Consider the following 13,227-nt stretch of genomic DNA (forward strand, 5'->3'; position numbering starts at 1 on the left):
TGTTTGCCAAATATTATATGATTCTGTGACATTTTAAGCTGTGAGCTTTTCTGTAAGAACCATTGCCCATGGTGTAAGCACTATTCAGAACTGTCTCTATATTCTAAATAAGGTGATAGTTTGCCTAAATATTTAAATCCAAGGGTAGTTACAGTGTTTTTCAGTTACCTGCAGTTAACATTGTTTCTCATTCGCTCTCCTTTTTTTTGTTTTTGTTTTTGTTTTTAAAGTAAGTGAGAGCGTTAATTGCCTCAGGTTTGTTGATTCAGATTCATTTTAGAGATAATGGTGAGGTCTGAAGTTTAGAACACTTCCACAGTAAATCTGCATATTGTCTCATTAGTTTGTTTTCTCAGTACACACGTTGTTCCACATATGAATTAAAAATCCTTGCATTTTTAGAGTATGTTTCAGCAATGCAGTTTTCCAGTGGGTGCCATCTTGTTTCTTTTACTGGGTTTATAAGCTGCTAAAATTATTACTATTCCTAACATTGTACTGGCTGGTGATGATGGTAAAACTAAGAAACATAAGCTTATTTGGAATAGATGTATTATTCCTCTTTAGCACTACTTTAGGATTAAAATTTGGTACTTCTGAATTTACCTGGCAGTGTAGTCTAGGGCAGTGCTTCTCAGTGTCTGTAGCGAAAAACCAGTGTAGGTGCTTGTTTTTAATTTTCAGTCTAATGTAGATGAATATTTTTATAAAATACAGTAAAAGCTGTAGCAATGTCATACTGCTATATTTGCAAACATTTTTATTTTTTTAAAAATTAGATTTTCCCCACCCCCTCCCTTCCTTTCTTCCTTTTTTTGTTGTTTTTCCTTTTCCTCTTATCTCATTACAGAGCAGCAAGAGTCTGCAAACTATACTTTGAATAGCACTGCTTTAAGAGAGAGAGAGCACTGGCCTGTGGTTCTTTCAAAACCCTGCCCCTGACTTTAGACAAATTAATTAACATGCTTGGGGCCAAGTTTCCTATTTTGAAAAAGAATTTGAATCAGAAAATTTCTGAAGTCCTTCTTAAGGCCGTGATTTTTATTCCTTTAATAGAACGTGAATAGTTGGGACCACATTTTGAAGGTCCTTGCAATGATCATATAGATTCGTTCATTTTTCAACAGCTATTTATTGAATGCCTACTGTATATTGATTTAGGTGTCATATTGCAATGAACAAAGTAGACATAAATCACTGTCTTCATGGAATTTACATTTTAGTGGTTGGTGGGGAATATATCAACAAAATCAATGAGTATTTTATGTGGTATGTTACAAAGTATAATTGCTATGGAAGAAATAAGCTGGGGAAAGGAGGAGTGTGTATACTCCTGGTGGTTAGGATGGAGGAGAGGGCGATTTTATATCAGGTGGTCAGGGAAATTCTGATCTCTGAATTGAGATGTAAAGGAGACGTAGGAGTGAACCAAGTGGATATCTTAGGGAAGGATATTCCATGCAGAGGGCACAGTGAGGCCATGAGGCAGGCATGTCCCTGCTGTGTGTGGAAGCCACAAGGCCAGCGTGGCTGGAGTATAATAAGTAGGCAGGTATGGGATTCTGATGTGGGGAGACAGCTTGTAAATTGACTTGTAGGCCACTATATGGAGTTTGGCTTTTACTTGACTGAAATCTAAAACAATCAGAGTGTTTGATTAGAGGAGTGCCGTGGTCTTCCTTATGTTTTGACCAGATCACTCGGGCTGCTGTGGAGATTAGATTGAAGGGGAGCAAGGGCAATAACCCTTCAAGAATTGAAGTGACTTAGACCACAGTGATAGCAGTAGAAGGGGGAGGAGTTGTTGATTATACTTTGAAGATAGAGAAATAAGATCTACTAATGGATCTAATATGGGACATATGAGAAAGAGAATAATCAAGGATGGCTTCAGTATTTTTGGTCTGATTATCTGTAAGGTGTGAAGTTGTCTTTAACTGAGATGGGGTAGATGGAGGGGAGTGATCGGGAACTCAGTTTTGGACATGTTGAGTTTGAGATGCCTGCTAGTTCTCAAAATGGAGGTGTCAGGTAGGCAGTTGACAATGTGAATATGGAGTTCAAGGCTTAGATATGTGGGGTGTATGTGTCTTTGTGTATGTGGGAGGGGTCACCATATGGATGATATGTATTGCCATGATAAGGGATGACATCACCAAGGGCATGAATTTAGATGAAAAAGAGAAGTCTAAGGTGTTGCGGGAAGTCAGGAACCCTGAACGGAGGGACCTGCTGAAGCCACAGCAGAAGAATATAAATTGTGAAGATTTCATGGACGTTTATTAGTTACCCAAATTAATACTTTTATAATTTCTTACGCCTGTCTTTACTGCAATCTCTGAACATAAATTGTGAAGATTTCATGGACACTTACACTTCCCCAATCAATACCCTTGTGATTTCCTATGCTTGTCTTTACTTTAATCTCTTAGTCCCGTCATCTTTGTGAGCTGAGGAGGATGTATGTTGCCTCAGGACCCTGTGATGATTGCGTTAACTGCACAAATTGTTTGTAGAGCATGTGTGTTTGAACAATATGAAATCTGGGCACCATGAAAAAAGAACAGGATAACAGCAATGTTCAGGGAACAAGAGAGATAACCTTAAACTCTGACCACCGGTGAGCCGGGTGGAACAGAGCCATATTTTTTCAAAAGCAAATGGGAGAAATATCTCTGAATTCTTTTTCTCAGCAAGGAACATCCCTGAGAAAGAGAATGCGTCCCTGAGGGTAGGCCTCTAAAATGGCCACTTAGGGGGGCGGCCATCTTTTATGGTCGCAGCTGTAGGGATGAAATAAGCCCCAGTCTCCTGTAGCGCTCCCAGGCTTATTAGGATGAGAAAATTCCCGCCTAATAATTTTTGGTCAGACTGGTTGTCTGCTCTCAAACCCTGTCTCCTGATAAGATGTTATCAATGACAATGCATGTTGGAAACTTCATTAGCAATTTTAATTTTGCCCTGGTCCTGTGGTCCTGTGATCTGGCCCTGCCTCCATTTGCCTTGTGATAGTCTATTACCTTGTGAAGCATGTGATCTCTGTGACCCACACCCTATTCGTACACTCCCTCCCTTTTGAAAATCACTAATCAAAACTTGGTGGTTTTACGGCTCAGGGGGCATCACGGAACCTGCTGACATGTGATGTCTCCCCCGGACACCCAGCTTTAAAATTTCTCTCTTTTGTACTCTGTCCCTTTATTTCTCAGACCGGCCGACACTTAGGGAATATGGAAAAGAACCTACGTGAAATATCGGGGGTGAATTTCACCCGATATCTGGCTGAATTTCCCCTGATACTAAGGAGAGAGAAAGAGAAGAGGAAAACCAGGGGAAGTCAAGCCCCAGAAGCCTAGTAAAAATGAATCAGTCCTTGGAGCCATTTTTGGTTGTCATTAACTGGATGGAGTTATGAGAGTTAGGATGGTGTGCTACTGGCATCTAATGAGTGGAGCCCATGGATGCTGCTAAATGTCCCACTAGGCACTGGATGACCTCTCATAAGAAAGAATCATCCTGTCCAAAATGTCAATAATGCTGAGGTTGAGGAGGAAAAGTGAATGGATAGAGAAATACAGGTTGTTGGGTGGGCAGTATTAAAGGTTTACTTAAGGTGAGTGATCATTAATTTAAAATGAGACCAGTTGACATGTTTTTTTTTTCCCCCTAGCCACTTTTTGGCTGCACATGTATAGGCTTAGAGTAGGGAAAAAATTGGATTTGACCCAGGTTGTGGTTTTGCCAGATATTTAAGTTGAAGTGAGAGAAAGCCAAGGTTGTTGTGGGAGGGTAATGATCTACCATGGATTTTAAACTGAGGAGTGTGAGCACATGAGGAGTTGAGAAACAGGGAGTTTCTGGTTATCAGCCAAGTTTGAAAACAGGGAATCAAAGAGGCCCTTGTTTATAGCTATTTTGGCTTTTCAGAGGCTTGTTTTGCTTCAAGGTTCAAAGCTATGTTTAGTAAATATATATTATTGTCTGGGACTAGTTAACCTATTTGTTTTTCTTTTCCTAAGTTGCTAAGATTGCTTTTGCTTCTTTTGGGCTTACCAGTCTGCTGTTTCTCATGGATCTTGTGCTTTTTCCCCTCAGGGCACCTTTCACAGCCAGCAGGCATTGGAATATGGCACCAAACTCGTTGGAGGAACCACTCCAGGGAAAGGAGGCCAGACACATCTGGGATTACCTGTCTTTAATACTGTGAAGGAGGTAATTAGTGGTGTCTGAGTTTGGCAAAACAAGAGAAGCAAGGGAAGAGCGAGCATTCTTTGGGTAGAGATCTTAATTATGTTTTTTTTGGAAGAGTCACTTGCTATTTGAAAATTCAGTAACCTAGAGAAATTTGAATTGCCATCAAAACCAGTATGTTATTTTTGTTTCTAGGTATGAATCAGCTATTAAGGGAGGAAGTACTGTGGCCAGGCTTCTGTTTGGCTTTTTGCGCTTTGCTTACCTTTCTTCTTCCAGTATGTTAGTAGTACAAATGTCAGCAACCACCCCTTAATTCTTCCTGAGTGGGGACTATGCAGTAGGCACTGTGCTAGGTGTTTCATTCAAATTGCCCTGTTCAGGCCTCACTACAACCCTTGGAGGTAGGTGCTGTTATCATCCTCATTTTAAAGATAACAGTGTTACTAGTGCAAAGAGGTTAGAGATCTTGCCCATGGTCTCACAGCTGATTAAGTGGCAGGCTTAGGATGGCTTGGAGTAAAGAGTGGTCCCATGTGAAGAAACTAAATTGTAGAGTCAGATTTACAAATCACAGTGTCCTGATTCTCCTCAAACTGCTGATTTCCTAATAATTACCTTTTAAAATGATTTTTAAATTAAATTTTAATTATTTGTTACAAAACTGCTAGGTACTTTTTGTAAAAATTCAGATGATACAAAAAGTAAGTAAAGTTAAATTTTACAGTGTTTTCGAAATCTCAGATTTTGCCTCTGTAGGGAGCTAATTTAAGCTCAGTGTGTAGTCTTTCATTCTCTTTTTACTCTTATATGAATATATACAAAACTAATAGTATTTAAAAGAAACTGTAGTGTAAATTCTTGGGTATTTAATTTTAAAAATCTAGGAAATAAACTTAGTTCTTTGGGATGATGTGTTGATCAGCCTTAAATGTATTCTTCCCTTCTTCTTATGCATATTTTTAAGGTATGTTTTAAAGCATTACATTTTTTAAAGCACAAATTTAAAGTCCTTCCTGCCTTAAATTCTATTATGGCTGATTTTATAACCTCAAAATATAGAGAGGAGATTTTTTTTACAATTCCCCTAGGTAGACTTTTCTTTTGTCATGAGCCTCTTTTTGCTTTTTTTTTTTTTTAAAGAAAGTTCTTCTTGCTAAGCAATCCATTTATAATTTATAGTGACACAAATAGTTGTGACATTTGGAATATTCTATAAGTTTTTTGACAGATATTGTTTATTTTTCACCCGTTCTGCTCTTACAAAGGGCTTTTTGAATGAGTAGGGTTGGTACCTTTCATCCATATGACGTCCCAGCACAATATTTGCTGTTGTCACAGTATAGCTTCTGGCAGTATTTGTAGACTTTAGAGGTAGAAAACTATGTAATGTAGGTACTTTTCATTAAAGTACCTACATCCCCATGATGTGACTTTTTTTGATTCCATACTAGTTTTAATATTTTTTGTGTCTCCCCCTCTGTTATCATCTTGAATAGAGTTTTAAAAAATTATTTTTAACCCCTGGCATCATTTGTGAATGATTTGTTGGCATTCTTTGACTCTGTTCACTGTCAGGCTGCTTTCAGGTTTACTGACATGCCATAGAGAGTGAGATGTCACAGAAGCTTTCAATTCACAGTGGCATTCAAATGGGCTGAGAAAGGGCTATGCTTGATTCTGTTCTACTCTGACAGTGTAGCGAATTTGAGAATGGGAAGAATGCTATTTCTCTGGTTAGTGTCCTTTTCTTACACCAAGACATTATTAAAATGATGGTATTGAATTTATTTTACAATGTTTATGATTTAACAAATAATAAGGTGCTTCGTCATTAATGTTTCAGGCCAAAGAACAGACAGGAGCAACGGCTTCTGTCATTTATGTTCCTCCGCCTTTTGCTGCTGCTGCCATTAATGAAGCTATTGAGGCAGAAATTCCCTTGGTTGTGTGTATCACTGAAGGAATTCCCCAGCAGGACATGGTACGAGTCAAGCACAAACTGCTGCGCCAGGGAAAGACAAGGCTAATTGGGCCCAACTGCCCTGGAGTCATCAATGTGAGTGCAAAAAAATAAAAAGAAACTCAGATTAAGCCTCTCACAAGGCTAAACAGCTTTGAGTGAATGCGAGTGTATTTGTGTGTATGACCTGTGAGTGACTTTTTTTTTTTAACTTTTCTGAAAACTATGATTACTTTCAGCCTGGAGAATGTAAAATTGGCATCATGCCTGGCCATATTCACAAAAAAGGAAGGATTGGTGAGTTTGTTTGTTACATTCTTATAGATTAAAACGTTATTTGCCTTAAACCCTCAAAACTCACAAAGAATTTTTGACTTTGCAAATCAAGTTTAATTAATTTGACTTGAGTAGAATTTACCAGGGAAGTTTTGTAGTCTGTCAATTCTGTATCTTGAATATAATGAGTTTATTTGAGAAGCCATTACAATTCTGCAGAATCAATGAAGTTTTTTTGGTGGTGGGAGTTTAAAGATTTTTTTCTGCTCAGCACTCTGTGGATTACTCCATGTGTTTGCATGTATCAGTAGTTAATTTCATTAACTATTATAACTTAGTTATTGCTAAGGAGTATTCTGTTGTATAATTATACCACAGTTTGTTTATTCATTCTCCCATTAATGAACATTTGGGTTGTTTTCATGTTTGAGCCTTACAAACAAGGCTTAGGTCAACATTTGTGTACAGGTCTTTTTGTGGAAACATTTTCGTTTCTCTTGGGCAAAATGTGTAGGAATGGAATTGCTAAGTCATGTTCATATGAACATAAGTCAAGTATATTTAACTTTATAAGAAACTGCCAAATAGTTCTGCAAAGTGGCTGTATCATTTTATATTTTCACCATTAATGTAAGAGAGTTCCAGTTGATCCATATCTTCACAAGCATTTGGTATTGTTAGTCTTTTCATTTTTTTGAGACAGAGTTTTGCTCTGTCGCCCAGGCTGGAGTGCAATGGCTCGATCTTGGCTTACCCCAACCTCTGCCTCCCAGGTTCAAGCGATTCTCCTGCCTTAGCCTCCCCAGTAGCTGGGATTACAGGCATGCGCCACCATGCCCTGCTAATTTTGTATTTTTAGTAGAGACGGGTTTCTCCATGTTGGTCAGGCTGGCCTCGAACTCCTGACTTCAGGTGATCCGCTGACCTCGGCCTCCCAAACTGCTGGGATTACAGGCGTGAGCTACCATGCCCAGCTATTAGCCTTTTTAAATGTAGCCATTCTACTGAGAATAAAATGGTATCTCTTGTGGTTTTGAGTGTCCCTGATGACTAATGATGTAGAGCACCTTTTCATGTGCTTATAAGGCCGTTCACATACCTGCTCAATAATTACCTTGTTCTTTTAGATATCACAAACTTTCTCAAAATGTTTTAGGTTTGTAGGCACCTTAGAAAGCAGGGCAGTGATCAGAAAGGCAACTCAGATGGCCTGTCGTAGGAAAATTGCACTGCTACTTGGTTAGTTCCTTGAGGAAACAGCCAAAGTAACATTTCAAAGTTAGCCACATTAGGCTTGTGTTAAGGCTTTACACCAAACTTTCTCTAAACTATACGGTTTTTCAGTTATGAAAGATGATTGACCTTATTTTTCTCTATCTATAAACCATGGCTACTAATAATAAGGGTAATTGTCACAGTGGGTGAGTGTCGGCTGTGCAGTTTACAGAATTGGGTTAAAGATCATGATTTTTCTTTATTACCAATGTCTCTTGGAGCTGTCAGCCCTGCTGCCAGTGGCAGTACTTGATAATTTCATTTACGAGAGAGGTTTCAGGGAGCTCCATAGGCCATCTGAGTTCCAGTGGTGCCAGATCCATGTATCACTGATGCTTTTGTACATATTTGAATAGTTCTTACATTCTTGGGTCTGTTTTGAAGGCTGTGGTCTTAAGGTGAGCATGGAAGGAATGCTCTGTGCTGAGTCGCCTTTCTGATCACTGCTCTGCTTTCTAAGGTGTGCATAAACCTAAAAAATGAAAATCAAGAGAAGTTCAGGGAAGTCCTTTAGACCTTGCCTTTGTGAATGGTCATAACCCATTGATGAGACAGTCATCTGAGACTGCTTTTAATTCCTTTGAAAAAGGACTTTTTTTTTAAAAAAAAAAAAAAAAAAAAAAAGAAAATATGTGACACTGTGTCCAGAGTTGGTTCCTTCCAGTGGGTTCTTGGTCTTGCTGACTTCAATGAAGCCGCGGACCTTCGCGGTGAGTGTTACAGCTCTTAAAGGTGGCATGGACCTAAAGAATGAGCAGCAGCAAGATTTATTGTGAAGAGCGAAAGAGCAAAGTTTCCACAGTGTGGAGGGGGACCTGAGCAGGTTGCAGCTGCTGGCTGGAGTAGCCAGCTTTTATTCCCTTATTTGTCCCCCACCCATGTCCTGCTGATTGGTCCATTTTACAGAGTGCTGATTGATCCATTTTACAAAGCTCTAGCTACAGAGCGCTGATTGGTGCGTTTTTACAGAGCACTGATTGGTGCATTTTACAAACTTCTAGCTGGCTACAGAGTGCTGATTGGTGCGTTTTACAATCCTAGCTGCAGAGTGCTGATTGGTGCATTTTATAATCCTCTTGTAAGACACAAAATTTCTCCAAGTCCCCACTCAACCCAGGAAGTCCAGCTGGCTTCACTTCTCAACACTACAAGATTTTTGAGGGGGTGAGGAGAGAAAGATGGTTATTTGTGCCAACTCTTCCTATTTTGGTACCATTGCTAATAGTCTCAATAGCCTCCTTGACTTCAGATCCTTAGGTTGAGAGTTAAGGGAAAGGAAGGACTTTTCAGTCCCTTGGGTATTTCTGAATGGAATATAATGTAAGAGCAGTATAATAGTGTAATGGATTTCCAGTTTTTGTTAATGACAGCTAATATAATTGCATATCTCCTAATTGAGTGTTATCGAAGGAAGTGATTGGATTCCAAATTGATGATATTTAACTGTACCATGTTGTTTATTTCTCTTATGATAGACAGTTTGTTACTCTCAACCACATGTCACATACTTGACTCTTCTGCCCTCTTTTAAAATTTTAAACTGCCTATATTGAGATAACTATAAATTCAAGTGTAGTTGTAAGAAATAATACAGACAGATCACCCTTTATCCAGTTAGCCCAATGGTTAACATCTTGCAAAACTATAGTATAATTTCATAAACAGGATATTGACATTGATACAGTCAATATAGAGAACTTTTCCATAACCACAAGTATCCTTCATGTTACCCTTTTCTAGTCACGTGCCTCCTGCTTCCACCGCCTTCTCAATTCCTGACAACTAGTAATCTACTCTCCAATTGTATAATTTTGTCATGTCAAGAATATTATATAAGTGGAATCATACAGAATGTAGCCTTCTGGGATTGCCTATTTATAGTCAGAATAAGTCTCTAGAGATTCATCCAGCTTGTTGTGTATCAATGGTTTGTTTCTTTTTATTACTGAGGAGTATTCATGGTATGAATGTACTTCAGTTTGTTTAACCATTCAACTGTTGAAAGACATCTGGGTTGTTTTCAGTTTGGCCTGTTACAAGTACAGCTGCTATAAACATTTGTATACTGGTTTTTGTGTGAACATTGTCTTCGTTTTTTTGGAATAAATGTCCAGGAGCATGGTTGCTGGGTTGTATGTTACTTGCATGTTAGTTTTTTAAGAAACTGCTGAATTGCTATCCAGTTTAAGAAACTGCTAAATTGCTATCCAGTGTGGCTGTGCTATTTTCCATGTCTACCGACAATGTATGATCCAGTTTCTCTACAGCTTTGCCAGCATTTGGTGGTGTCACTGTGTTTTTATTTTAGCCATTCTGGTAAGTGTTTAGTGATAGCTCACTGTAGTTTTAATTTGTATTTGCCTAGTGGCTAATGATATTATCTTTTTATAGATTTTTAAAATAAATTTATTTGCCATTTGTTACCTTTTTCAGTGAAATGCCTCTCCTTGGGTTTTGCCCATGTTCTAATTGGATTGTTTACATTTTTATGGTTTATTTTTTAGAGTTCTTTGTATGTTCTAGATACTAATACTTTGCTGGATATGCAGTTTACTTTTTCATGTTTATTTAAAAGTGATCTTGTTTGTATCTATAAAAACTCTTCTTGGGATTTTGATAGGAATACACCATTACATAAGTAGGTAGGCATTATCCACCTAATCTTCTCAATGATGAAATGTCCCATAGAGGAGAGGGACCGTGTTGAAGACAAAGGATGTGGATGGGACAAAGGCACTAAGAATAGGGGAAAAGTGATAAATGAGACATACGTGGGGTGGAAGTTGTGGTTGTCGTTTGTTATGCATTAGGGTTCAGTAAATGAATAATCTTAAAACTATTAAAATTAAATTTCACTTAAGAGGGTGGTCTTACTCCATTGATGAGTTTTCAGTTTCAACTCACTTAGTAAACATATATGTGTACCTTCTGTGCCTGGAACTGTGCTTTAAGCTGGGAACATAGGGGTTGTGAAGACTCTTATTTATTGACCCATTGAAAATTATAGTCTAGTGAAGAAGGTAGCTGCTATAGAATCTCAAGCACCATTGGTGGTCTTTTACTAAACCAGGTGGTAGGAGAACATTGTTCTTAACTGGAGAATCAATGTGTGGTCAGGATATTCAAATTTCAGGCTGGTTGATCAAGCCTGACTATGAATTTATTTTGCCAAGCCAAGATTATTAGATAAAAATTAAAACTTGAAATTTATCCTTCCCTTTTTTCCTTATGGACCTTTTACAGATGGATCATTCCATTTTACTGTGTCAGCAGTAGGAGGCCATGTTATGTGGCAGATTCGAGGGCAGGGCTCAGGCCAGCAGTTAGTCTCCTTAGAGATGTTAAGCTGTTGATCAGAGGCACTGTCTTGCCTTCCGAATAAAAAGTTTGTGTTCGTTCCATCCCAAGGCAGGCTTTCTGTAATGCAAATATAAATATCTGCCTATTAAAGCTAGGTAGAATCAGTATTTTAGATCAGCTTTTAAGGATTTCTGCTCTTGATAAAATTTTTGTTTTTTAAAAGCATTATTATGGTTTTAATATAATTCTTAACAGTGCTGAAAGTTAGCATTATGTAAAAGTGACCTCAAACTTAGTAGTGTTTGCTGTAACACTAGAAAAAAATAATTACCTGTAGGTTGCCGTAGGCCATTCAGTGTTCTCTGCATGATCCTCCCTCTGTCCTCAGTATTTGCCATCAGTACCTGCCTTGACCTCAGGAGCAAGAAGAGTTGACAAGAAATGAGCCCTCTTGTTACCGGAAGGTACTGGAATTGTACTGCAAGAACTGCTGTTCTTGTTTTCTTAGAAGAAAAAATTCAACCAAGAGATGCACAACAAGGGTTAAGTAGCAGAGTTTATTGAAGGAAGATAAAATGCATTCAGAGAGAGGAGCGGCTGACTGGCTGGCTGACCTCCTGGAAAACAGTAGTGGCAGTGTTTATTTAAAGAGACAGTACACCCTGAGAGATGATTCAGAATAGGCTGCTCGAGAGAGAGGATGAGCCAGCAGCAGCTAATGCTAGGGGACCCTCTTTATGAGAATATTGCGTGATTATTCATGAGGGGGGTATGAGAGGGTATCAGTTGCAACCATGTTTTAAGCAGTCTCCTTGTGTGTACATGCTACATGCTCTGTAGTTGTACGTGCTAGTGTACACCTTGCATGTCTCATTAGCATTTAAAATCTCCACACAGGGATGTGGTTTTTACTACTATAATGAGCAAAAGGCTACTGTAGGGCAAGTTATTGGAGGAGTGCACATGCTCTCGTCAGCAGGGAAAGTCCCTACCATGATTATCTCCGGCTAGGGCCTGATAAGTCCCCTTCATGGTCAGTGGATCCCAATCACAGGCCAGAAGTAGCCAGTGTAGTCATTGCCTTCTTGCAGACGGTCAGTAAGCAGCGCATCCAGGACTTTTCCCAGGGCTCCCCTGCTTGCTTGTTTCTGGCCATCTGCCTAACATTCTTACTGTGTCTTATGGTAACATTAGGGCTAATAGTGAATGAACCATTCAATGAATGAAGTTGTTTCTACCCCAGAAATACTTTCACAGTGGTAAGGCAAGATACAACTTCTCCTGCTTATTTCTTAGTAAAGAGGGCAGTAGGAAATATGAAAGCATTGAGGAGATGTAGAGAAAGAGATTATATCTCACTTCTCTTTGGGGGTGATCAGGAAAGACCTCAAAGAGAAAGTAGCATTTAATGTGGACCTTGAAGGATGATTAGAAGTTTTGTCAGATGGTGGAGGTGAAACACTCCATCTTAAGCAGAACAAATATGAAAAGATAGGAGAGCATGAAATATCAATGAGGAATAACCCAGTTTCACTAGGTAGGGAAACAGAAACAAGTCTGGAGAGGGAAGCTGGGACTCTGCTGGGCTGGGGAGTTAGAGCAGAGTTCCACATGAAGGGAGGCATCGTCGAGGACGATGTTGTCACTATCTAGTGAAATGCATCTAAAAGAGCAATGTGAATGTTCTGTAGTGTCTGTTTAGCAATGACTAAGTTACGTACACACCGTTCTTTCAATTTGACTGGTTGGTATGTAGAACCTGAAGTTATTGTGTGCCCAAATTCATAGTGAGAAGATGTGTTTATGCATAGGTCACACACTTAGTACGCATTAGTATACAATAATGGTGACATAGCACTTTGTTTAAGAGTGTAAACATGCTGTACGGAAGTTGAGGTAACTTATAGTTATGGTTTTTGTCTCAGGTTGACAAGAATTCTACCTGCCCTGGTAGGGTGTATTGTTAGAAAGGGGTCTTCTGAGTTCTTCAGAGTTGCTCCAAGGCAGGAGTTTAAGGAAAGTAAACTATGGACACCCTGGATTAATCTTTTTGTTTGTCTAAAGTATTACATAGATTGTGGCTCTGAATAAATTACCTTTCTGGAAGCTCAGCCAAGCATAGTAAACTACAAGAGAAGGCATCTGTCACTCCTCCCTGGCCCCCACTGGCTCTCCTCCCTCGGCGCACACCTAATCCAGATGTGAAATTAAGTGCTTTCACA

At 39.0% G+C, this 13,227-nt stretch overlaps 1 protein-coding gene across 1 annotated transcript in view; it reads left to right on the top strand.

The window, feature by feature from the left end:
- Nucleotides 1-13,227, top strand: part of SUCLG1 (succinate-CoA ligase GDP/ADP-forming subunit alpha) — a 36,339-nt gene that overhangs the window by 12,202 nt on the left and 10,910 nt on the right. Inside the window, exons 3-5 of the mRNA XM_054474949.1 lie at nt 4,096-4,212; nt 6,038-6,250; nt 6,394-6,451. Of these exons, the coding sequence (XP_054330924.1) occupies nt 4,096-4,212; nt 6,038-6,250; nt 6,394-6,451 (388 nt within the window). The remainder of the gene's footprint in view (nt 1-4,095; nt 4,213-6,037; nt 6,251-6,393; nt 6,452-13,227) is intronic.

This window comes from Pongo pygmaeus, chromosome 12, assembly GCF_028885625.2.
Source record: "Pongo pygmaeus isolate AG05252 chromosome 12, NHGRI_mPonPyg2-v2.0_pri, whole genome shotgun sequence".
Classification (NCBI taxonomy): Eukaryota; Metazoa; Chordata; class Mammalia; order Primates; family Hominidae; genus Pongo; species Pongo pygmaeus.